Source organism: Benincasa hispida, chromosome 3, assembly GCF_027475165.1.
Source record: "Benincasa hispida cultivar pf3 chromosome 3, pf3_genome.v1.1, whole genome shotgun sequence".
In the NCBI taxonomy this organism is placed as follows: domain Eukaryota; kingdom Viridiplantae; phylum Streptophyta; class Magnoliopsida; order Cucurbitales; family Cucurbitaceae; genus Benincasa; species Benincasa hispida.
This window is the reverse complement of record NC_143480.1, coordinates 13,875,361-13,886,945: the sequence shown is the minus strand read 5'-3', so window position 1 is coordinate 13,886,945 and position 11,585 is coordinate 13,875,361. Positions and strand designations below refer to the sequence as shown.

The window sequence follows — 11,585 nt, the reverse complement described above, 5'->3', positions numbered from 1 at the left end:
AAAATTAATATGGACACCTCTATAAAATTTTGATAGATCAATTGATAAACAATAAATTCAATTCAAAGTTTTGAGCAAAATTAATCACTTAACTATCAAATAATAATAATAATAATTAAGACCTCATTTGGTAAAAATGTTTTTTATTTTTGTTTTTTAAAATTAAGCCTGTGTACACTACTTTCACCTCCAAATTTCTTCATTTATTATCTACTTCTCAGTTTAAAAAACTAAGCCAAGTTTTGATAATTAAAAAAAAAAAAGTAGATTTAAAAAGTTATTTTTGTTTTTGGAGTTTTGTTAAGAATTCAACCATTGTATCTAAAATAGATGCCAATCAGTGTAAGAAATGTGGATGAAATAGGCTTGTTGTCAAAAAGAAAAATAAAAAACCAAATGGTTGTCAAACGAATCCTAAGTTGTTAATTACAAATGTTAGTAAAGTTAGTAATTTAATTAAAGTTACTTGATTACATAATTTGATGTATCAATTTGATGAATTTATATAAATATGATGTATCAATTAATAAAACAATCAACATCAGTTTGAAAAAAAATAAATACAACATTTTGTGACTAAAAAATAATGAATTATAATTAATCAATGATAAACTAATTATATTTATTAAAAAACCATATCATGAAATATTGATCATAATGATAATTAATTAACTACATATATAATTTATTAATGAATTAATAGTATTAATGTATCAATACGGTTTATTATATAAGGAATTATGAATCTGGAATAGTTAAATTAAAATATTATAATTTAAAATTTAATATAATTTTCTAAATTATAAATTTAATATTAATATATTAATTAATTTTAATAATATAAAATAAAAGAATAAATTCATATATTAAAAAGGGAGAGGGAGTGAGCATCAAGAAAATCACATTTTTATGGGTATCATCCATAAGGATAAGGAATGCATAGGAATAGCTTATTCGCATACCTAAAGCTTCAATACTTGTACCAAACAATGGTATGTGTATCCCTTACCCATTCTCACCCTTATTCCCATCCCAATTCCCTCCATCCAAACACCCATAAGGATTTTCTATATTTTATTGTTAGATCTTTAACAACGGGTAGAGATGAAAATGAAGTGGCAAATTTGTTTGCTGGGCATGTCAAGCTAGACATTCAAAAAACTTGCTAGAAGATACGACGATGAAATTTTGTTATAGACATTTAGGGGGTGTGTGAGACATGAAGTGAAATTGTGAAGTATGAAGAGTTGTAAATTTTAGAGAGTTATGAATTTTGGTGGTGTTTAGCTGACAGAGTTAGAGAGTCCTTATTTGAACTAAGGAATTCGTGACCCACAAGTAAAAGCATTAATTATAAGTCTTATTAACTCCCTATTAACTCCTTACACTGATCTCTAGGAAGTTTACAATTTTTCAATCTCTAGAACTTCTTTTATATTTCACGACTTCACTTCAAGTCCCAAATGTCCCGAAAAAGTTTGCTAGAAGATTGTAGGCTTGAACTGGCTCAACGCATCCCGCAAGAGATGCTAAATGGGCCAATTATGGGCTCTTGTGATATATATGGGCCGAAAAAGGCAGGCCTGGAGTTGAAGATCCGCACCATTAGAAACGCAACCCACAGAATCAAATTCGGTAACCTAAACCAGCCCCAGGTAAATCGACCAATAGGCAAGACGTAGCAGAAAGGAGGCCAAGCTGAAAGACTATTTTGCCCTTCGTCAACTGTGTTTCAATTAGGTAGCGGAATGTTCAGTCCGGACAATTCTCTATACTTCAGGCGTTTAACACGAAGTGTTCGAGTATCACAGTCTCTCTGTCTCTCGCCCCATCAGTTTCCCTAGTCATCGTGATTGCTCTAGTTACAATGTCACTTTCTTTCATCTCCAATGGTGAAGCCGCCGTCAAATCCAATCCCGCGCCGGTCTCCGGACGGGTCTCCTCAGTGTATAGCGAAGTCCAGTCCAGTCGTATCAACCACAATCTGCCTCTGCCTTCTGTTCTCAAAAGTTCCTTTACAATCGTCGACGGACCCCCTAGTTCTGCCGCTGGCAATCCAGGTACCCTCGGATCTTTGTATATTTCATTGTTGGTTGATCTTGTGATGTTTATTCCTCTCGATCTCTTGAGGAATCTGGTTGCCTGCTCGCTGAATCAGGAAATGAGTATTTTTGTTTTTCATTTTTAGCATTTCTAACTGTCTTTTCGTTGTTATTCGACTCAATGGGAGTGAAAATCATGGAAGCTGTTGCTTATGCTTTAGAGTTTAAATTCACTTCATTCATGTTTTGGTGATTGTTTCTGATCTTACAGATCTTACGTGAATTCTAGCGATTTAAGTCTTGCGTCTCGTTCCATAATTCGATTAGGTGCATGTGTCTGAAAGAACAATTATAATTTAGGCGTTTAATTGTTTTTGTTTACGTTTGTTTTATCCAGACGAGATAGCCAAGCTATTTCCTAATCTTTTCGGCCAGCCATCTGCAAAATTGGTGTCAAGCGATTCCACCAAAGTTCAACCGGACAAGAAGTTGAAGATTGGTGTCGTGTTGTCTGGAGGCCAGGCCCCCGGAGGACATAATGTTATCTCTGGAATTTTTGGTAATTATTATTTTACATTTATTGAATTAATTATGGTAATTATATGCTAAGGTACTACCAATTATGTTTCTTGTATTCTTTGGATTTTATTGATTTTAAATCTGTGTTGGCAATAGATTACTTGCAGGATCACGTCAAAGGCAGTGTATTATATGGCTTTAGGGGTGGCCCTGCCGGGATTATGAAATGCAAATATGTGGAATTGACTTCAGAATATATTTATCCATACAGAAATCAGGTAAACCTTTAGCGAGCTTCACAACTTTACTTTTAAATACTTCCAACAATTTCAAACTCTAATAGGTTTCTATACTCTTATATACTTGCTAATTTTCACGTATTTTCAATGTTTAAACTTGGTCATCATAAGACTATGTAAAACTATACGTTAACTGAATCACTGATGCATGAGCATAATTGGTGATGATGAATAGGTAGGGGAAAGTGATTATTTATGTCAAGGTTAATTATTAATATTTTCCTTGTTCTCGAGTTCTTTTTCAGGGTGGGTTTGATATGATATGCAGTGGGAGGGACAAAATTGAAACTCCAGAGCAGGTGAGACTCTCTTTTGCCTCTCAAGAGACACATTATACTGGAGTGACTTGGATACGGTAGGATATATGAACTTAGTTGAACGGGCCTAATTTTTCAGTTCAAACAAGCCGAAGAAACAGCAAAAAAGCTTGATTTGGATGGGCTTGTTGTGATTGGTGGAGATGATTCCAATACAAATGCCTGCCTTCTTGCTGAAAACTTCAGGTGTGTAAGAAGATAATGTATTGGAAGTGTGTCTCCTTAAAACAATATTGGTGGACTAATTTCCCTTTCCCTATCATGTTTTACAGTTTTAGTTGTTTCTATTTTCTGAAATTATACTTCTTATGATCAGAGGTAAAAATTTGAAGACCCGGGTAATTGGTTGCCCCAAAACAATCGATGGAGATCTAAAATGCAAAGAGGTGCCCACAAGTTTTGGATTTGATACAGCTTGCAGGGTAACTAAACCATTTCTCTTGCTGAAATCTTAACATGGGGGTAATGCTTTTGATGTAAAACTGCATTGTCCTTCGATTGTTCTAAAGCTTTTTCCGAGGTTTATTCTCATCGTGGAGGTAGATATTAACATCTTGGGGATAGAGCTATTTATTAATTGATATTACTTTCTGAGAGAGAAAGTTGTGTGGATACAGTTTTACCATATGGGATTGCCACTACATTATTCATGTACACTACTAAAGAAGTTCATGTTTCTAATGTGGCAGATATATGCAGAAATGATTGGTAATGTCATGATAGATGCTAGATCAACTGGAAAATACTATCATTGTAAGTATATATTTATTCAAGTTAAGCATCATAATGCTGTCACTCATAATACCATCATGTTGTGCCACCAAGGAAATCCATTTTAGTACTGTTTGAAGCGGTGGTTTGTTCCATGGTTTAAAAGCGTCATTAAATGGATTAAAATAAGAATTCCAAGACATCACCCATCTGATTCTGCAATTTGATACTAGTTTTCATAGTTCTCCCAAAACAGTGAGATTGTCATCTATCTCCACTAACTGGATTAAAATGTCTTTTCTTTTCTTTATCAGCTGTCAAATTGTTTGATGCCTCAAGAGGCATTTATCACTTGTATTGATAGGACACATTTCTAAGCAAGTGCTGACGTGTTGTAGCATGTGTTTGGATCATTGATTTGAATTTACTCTGTTGCGTTCCTCTTAGCATATTTTTATAATGTGATCTGCAGTTGTCCGGCTTATGGGGCGTGCTGCTTCACACATCACCCTAGAGTGTGCTTTGCAGACTCATCCAAACATTACTATTATTGGGGAAGAGGTACTATCAACTTTTGGTCAGCTGCATTTTTAATTATGCTACTTTTCTTTTTTCTTTTTTCTCTACTTTGGGAAAGCGAACAAGGATTTATTATCTATGGTGTCTTCATTCTCTTCCCGCTCATTGCAAATTATTCCAATTGCTCAACTTATAAAAAATCCTTTAATATATGGAACCTTTTAAGAAGTTTATTAATGGTCGGGAATCTTTGGTTCGATGGATCTAAATTGTGCTGCATGCACAGAGTTCAGTCCACACTGTACCTAACTACGAGGATTTATTTTGCTGTAGGTTTCTGCTCATAAGCAAACGCTGAAAAATGTTACAGATTACATTGTAGATGTAGTCTGCAAACGTGCAGAACTTGGTTATAACTATGGTGTTATACTTATTCCTGAGGGTCTGATTGACTTCATCCCGGAGGTATTTTTCTTGCTCATGAAATCAGTAATGGTCGTCTTCCTATTCTCATTCTTAGCTGGGTGCTTAATGAAACTATATGTTGTTCTTGAATGCCTTGTAGGTACAACAACTTATTGCAGAGCTAAATGAAATTCTGGCACATGATGTAGTTGATGATGAAGGATTATGGAAAAAGAAGCTTACTAGTCAATCTCTTGAACTATTTGAGTTTTTGCCTCAAGCAATTCAAGAACAATTGATGCTTGAAAGAGATCCACATGGAAACGTTCAGGTAGGTGTTTTATTTTGCTTTTCTGTCAAGATGCCCAGGTCTTAGTGTTTCGTGGTTAGATTAGATATGATACTTTTTCTTCATTTCTTGTTTAGGTTGCTAGAATAGAAACAGAGAAAATGCTTATTCAGATGGTAGAAACAGAGTTGGAGAAGAGGAAGAGTGAAGGTGCATACAAAGGTCAATTTAAAGGGCAATCTCACTTTTTTGGGTAAGAATTCTCCTCTTTACTTGAGAACTGCCCTCTTCCTCCTCCTCCTTCTTCTGTTGGAGTTCCACAGCACTTTGCGTCAGGGAAAAATAAACTATTACACTAACCCCATATATAATTTCAACTTCCAGATATGAAGGGAGATGTGGTCTACCAACCAATTTCGATTCCACATACTGCTATGCATTGGGTTATGGTGCTGGAGCTCTCCTGCAGAGTGGAAAAACTGGACTAATATCATCTGTCTGTCCTGTTCTCTGCTCACTTACCATCAATCAAATATTTTATTGGGAAATTATCAGAAATAGAACGTTTAAGTTTTCTACCTTATAAAACTAGCATCTTTTTTTAAAACTCATAAAAATAGTTTCTCAGATTTTAGTTAAAAAAATCAACTTTTTCTAACTTATCGATTGTTTGAGGCTTTTTCAGTACATCTCACCAAATTATACACCGAGATTATGTGCATCTCGGTGCTAAACTTGGGCAAAATAACATCGAGATTCTATATATTTGAGTTTTTCCGATGAAATCTCGAGTATAATTAACACAAAAATTCATGTATTTGAGCTTCTCAGTGGAATCTCGTGCAGAATTAACATCGAGATTCTATATATATCCCAAATCTTACTCAATTTTTCGAAAAAATTGATCTTCCAAAATTTTAAAATGTTGAATCAATTTAAAAATTTTAATTTGATAATTGGAAAATGCATTTGGAATTTTGGAAATTCATAAAATTGTGAAAACATAAATTATGCTAAAGATTTGAAAAATTACATAATAATTTGATATAATATTTAGCAAACATAATCGAATTTGGAGAAAATTTGAAAATAGTATAAGATTTGGGAAGATTAAAAAAAAAAATAGTAAATCTTGGTGTCTGATCAGGCCGGATGTATTGAGAAGGCCCAAAACATTCGATAAGTTGAAAAAAAAGTTGATTTTTTAACTAATTCTCGGTGGTCAATCTCGCCCAAGATGAACCGAGAAAAACTATTTTTATGAATTTTCAAAAAGCATACTAGTTTTGTAAGGTGAAAACCTAAATGTGCTATTTTTCACAATTTTCCTATTTTCTTCTTTTGTTTGTTTGTTATTTCTTCTTCTTCTTATTATTTTTGCAATTTGTTTCCTCAATAAGTTGTCAAGTCTTTCTGCATATTCCGTGTCTGCCAGGTCGGGAATTTAGCTGCTTCTGTTGAAGAATGGACTGTTGGTGGGACTGCATTGACTTCATTAATGGACGTAGAGAGAAGACATGGTACACTACAACTTGCTATCTTCATTAAACTCTGATCTCTCTCATGCATTGGCTTAATTTATAGTTCGTGGCCTTTTCTCTCTCTTCTGCATGTTCCCCAAAGTGGCTTGTTCATTTCTATAAATAATGTGATTGACAACCCTTCTTTAGAAGAACTAACCATAGTTGTAGAGCTTATAGTGTAGATCATGTTCAATGACAGTAGTAGAATTGTCCATTTCTTGCAATTTATTTTTGAGATGAGTGTTACCAAATGTATACCAGTGGCCATACATATTACAGGTCAAACATAAACAAAATACTTCTGAGTAGGTGTATCTGCTATGCATAAAATCTGAAATTCTGAAATTTTAAATGTTCGGCGTTTATTGTTCTGCAACTTTAAATAATAGTAATGATACAAAAGCTCCTATTTTTAAATAGAACAAACCTGTTTTTTCTAGGGTTAGTGGCTTGGCTTTTTCCAGAGGGTTCTTGAATCTTAGTCTAAATGTATTTTAACTGTTATGTTGAAATGATGTGAATTTCATGTAGTTGTATTGTTACTGAAATTGTATTTTGACAGGCAAGTTCAAGCCTGTGATTAAGAAGGCAATGGTCGAGCTTGATGGTAAGGACTGTGAAAGAAAACATTGTTCTCTTTGTGAAATATCGCTAGAATAGTGTCATCCTGTTCTCATACTGATCAATCACTTTCATGAACTTATCTACAACTGGAAAAAAACTAAGCAATAATGTTTGATTTATGAATTATCAGGGGCACCTTTCAAGAAGTTTGCTTCATTGAGGGATGACTGGGCATTCAACAACCGATACATCAGTCCAGGTTAGGAAATATTCATTCTATCTTTTTCTGGTTACCTCTCCCCCCTTAACAAGATTCTTCTCCTTGTCATATTCCTCCTCTGGCCGCCATTTAATTTGCTTTTCCCTCTGCATTTTGCTAATATTTAAATGTGGATGTTGAAGGGAAGAAAAATAAGACACGTCACCGCTTTGATTTAATTTTGACATCGAAATTGCAGGTCCTATTCAATTCGCGGGTCCTGCATCAAATGCTGTTAATCATACTCTCCTCCTGGAACTTGGAGTTGAAGCTTAAAGTTAACTCCAATCTGTAGTTTTGATTCAAATTTTATTTCTTGAGGAAGCTTTCTGCCTGTGATGGCCTTTTTAATGTGGAATTCTTGGAACAGTTTTCTTCAACCTGAGGAGACACCGGCAATTATGTATTATCTCATGATCATAGATAACCATGGAGATGGTAGAAACTTCAGCTTGATTAGCATTGTTCTCAGTGTAAGGTATTAATTTGAATTGCGGATGTTTTGTGGAATAATAACAGTTCTGTTAGTTTGATGGGGAACTTGTTCTGACCATTAAAGAATTTTGAAGGAAATAAGGTTGTCCAAGGACCAAAAGTTAAAATGTCCTATGACTGCACGCCAGTTCAAATTATGGGAGTGGCCGAACCTTTTGAATAAATTGATTCAATTTCTCACTCCAGGATAAAAATAAGGAAAAATACCTTTTTGGTCTTTAGATATCGGGGTAAGTTTCTATGTAGTCTTTATTTTGTATATTGCTCAATTTTAGTCTTTGAGATAACAGAAGAAAAAATTAAGTAGGATAATGATTGGGCTAATATTGAATCTAAATAAATTGATGTGGTTATTTTAATTTTGATTAGACAAAATTTTCCTTTTAAAAAATTAAAAAAAAATTGAAGAAATTGAAGAGACACTGTTCTGATGTAACATTTCCATTGAGACGCTCTGAATTTGTTTTGAAGCCTGAAAATATCCTTGACGAGAATGGAAATGTGTGAAGGTCTTAGATTTTGGCCTTTCAGCTTAGCAGCTGTGGATCGATGATTCGACGGCGCTAAGGTGGATATTTGGTCTTGTGGGGTGATTTTAAAATTAATTCGTCATCCTAGTCGACCTTTTGTTAAATAATTGACGGTTTTATCATTTCAATGACTAAAATTGAGTATTATTAAAATTTCAGAGACAAAAGTGTTAGATGATAAAACATATGAACCAAATAAAAACTAATTTCAAAATCTACGGACCAAAGGGCATTTTTCCTTAAAACAAATAAGATGAAATAAGATGAGATGACTGATATTTGAAATGTTATTATTATTATTATTATTTTGAAATAGATTTGAAAGGTTGAAATGGATCTAATCTACATACTGCAGAAAGCGGAGGAGCTTTTTCTCAAATTTCATTAGTCTCTCTCTCTAGTATATGATGATATCTATATTTCTTTGATGTACTACTTTTTTGGTTACAGTGGGCTTGAATTAAAGAGAGAATTTGATGAAAAAGGGTGAAAAGAAAACATTGATCCAAGAGATTGAAAGAAACTGCCTAATCACAATCCCTAAACTTCCGAACCCAGTGTCTGATTTGAATCAGAAGTAATAGGACTATCTTAATTAGCATCTTATTATTGTTGAACTTCATGGTTTGAACTTTGAATTGAGACTCTCTAAAGTCTGTCCATTTCATTGATTCAGTCTGCTCATAATGGGTCCACATCCTGCCCTTTAGCTTGGCTACTGTGTAACCTGCAAAAGGGTTTAAATCCAAAAGCACAGATTTTTCCTTTATCCTTTTCTGCCCCTCCTTTTCTTTTCCTTTTATAAATCCCAAAAGCTAACCAAAAGAGAAAAAAAATATACTTAAACAAATGTTTGGTATTTGCTTTTGCCATGTTTGAGTTTGTAACTACTCTTTACTTTTAAGCAAACTCCAAAAGTAAAAGCACTTTATTATATGTATTCTTTTTTCCTTCTCACATTGCATCAGTGGCTGCACGACTTGTTTTTCTCTCTTTTCAGGCTGTGTAAAATCCAAAAAGATATCTGAATCACATGTTTTGTTTATTTGACAATTTTAATCTTCCACTTAATGAGAAGTTATCAAGTATTTCACTCCCATTTTGGCATCATGTAACCATTCATCTCATAAGCCTGGGCAACTGTTTATCAAAATACAGGTCTATACAAAGTTGTAAGACCATGTATGGGGGCTGACATCTACCCAGTGTCGAAAGATCAGGAAGTTAGTGACTTGATGACAGGGGAGCCAGCGACCAAAGCTTCAGTGAACGGCGGCCATAACTGTAACAGTCCTACGATAGTGAAATTCCTTATCGCGTAAGTTCCGACATGTACGAAAGACGTAACAATTTGGACACTATCTCAGAGAGAGGCTCAGTGAAATAGGCATGTTTGTGAAGATGCGGACTACCTGCACTTAGACATAAGGACCCTATAAAGCTTCTGTATGATTGATCATTGATCCGTCCATCAAAAGCCCAACTCTCTATAAAAAAAAAAAAAAATTATGAAATGGGTAAGTTTCATATGACCCAATTGATACCACTTTTGTTTCGAGAAAATTGAAAGTGAAAAAGAGGACCCCCACATGTCCAAAAAACCAACAAAAGTAGAAAAGAATGAAGAAACAATAATTGCAAATGGACCTGAATAAAGAATTGGAGAGACGAAATTGTGGTTAATCATTGAGCAATAAAGAAGACATGTAGGGAAGAATGGAATGGACGAGTGATAGTTTGGTGTAGTGACTAGTGAGAGGTTATGTACATGTTATGTCATAAAATCAAATAATAAAGAAAATAGAAATCAGAAACTAAATAGTAAATTGATATACAAATTAGTAAAGTGACATAAATTTACATGATTTACTACTTAAATCCAATTTTATTAGAGAAAATTCGGAATATAGACGAGATTATTTAGTACATTTTTCTAAATTTTAGGATCAAAATCGTAAATGATATAAATATGATAAATATAAATTATCATTTGAATTAACAAACAATAGATTCAAGTGATTCCAAATGAAGACGAGAGCTTTAATTTGGATTGAAAAGTCTAAGAGGACAATGATGAAAGAAGGAGGAGATTGAGTGAGGACCAAGTTGTTGTGCTACGAGCTCATGCTTCCAATTAATAGCCGCCACCTCCACTACTTACATTCCCCAATCCATTGACCATTTTTTCTCCTTTTCTTTGACACCTATTTCATAATGCTATAATTTTTTAATGTGGTGTTTGTACAATTCATGACTAACGAAGCCCAATTTGTAACATTTAGATGCACATATGTGAATGGGTTATATAAACCATGGTTGATTAAACTAAGGTTTAAAAATTCACTATTAATTGATAGACCAGATGTGAGTCATCAGGGTCCTATAGTGATAGAGAAATAAAATTTCACCAATCTCTACAATGTTATATACTTCTGAATATAAATCTTCGTAGGTTTATTTTTGGAACCACCCAAATTGTCTTATATCAATAGAGATGATTATTTTCACTTATATAATATAGGTCACTTCCTTTCCTAACCAATGTAGAGCTATATCTACACTCTAGACAATCATTCTTCGAACAAAAATACCACTTTTAACCTTCCTCTCAAACAAATTCATCTCACTCCCAACCATGAAAATTTGCAATTTGCCCTAAGGCACATCTAGTACATCTCGAGTCAACTTCCAAATAGAGCATGAGCACGGATCACATTGTGAGAATGTATTAGGTGTCAACTACCTGGAGCAACTTTAATCTTTTTCCTCTTAAACAAAGATATATTTTTTCTATTCATTCGTCTGATCTGATAAGGTCACTCTCCATCTAAATCCACTTGATTTGATACACTATACTCTACTTGCTTGTCACTTAAAACACTTTTTGTTCAATTATGACCTTTATCCGCAATGAGACTTTGTTATTTCTTATTGTTCCAAATTTGAAGATTTTTTCAACATATCTAAATTTAGACTATAACTCTGATACCACTTGATAGGGGTGTATGTCCACCTATATCCACACAATGTATTACGAAATCGACAAGTAAAGAATATATAAAATGTAAGACATTAGAGAAGATCGACACACAGATTTACGTAAATCACTAACA

At 33.8% G+C, this 11,585-nt stretch overlaps 1 protein-coding gene across 1 annotated transcript; it reads left to right on the top strand.

Moving 5' to 3' along the window:
- The first annotated feature begins 1,465 nt into the window (after positions 1-1,465).
- MEE51 (Phosphofructokinase family protein) lies at positions 1,466-8,050 on the top strand. The gene is made up of 16 exons (XM_039027567.2): positions 1,466-2,060; positions 2,440-2,601; positions 2,718-2,839; positions 3,106-3,159; positions 3,257-3,363; positions 3,494-3,599; positions 3,867-3,930; positions 4,361-4,449; positions 4,741-4,872; positions 4,973-5,143; positions 5,239-5,354; positions 5,486-5,597; positions 6,537-6,621; positions 7,187-7,231; positions 7,379-7,447; positions 7,647-8,050. Exons 1-16 carry the CDS (start codon positions 1,868-1,870, stop codon positions 7,721-7,723), a joined length of 1,704 nt encoding a protein of 567 aa, XP_038883495.1. The 5' UTR covers positions 1,466-1,867; the 3' UTR covers positions 7,724-8,050.
- The last annotated feature ends 3,535 nt before the right edge of the window (positions 8,051-11,585 follow it).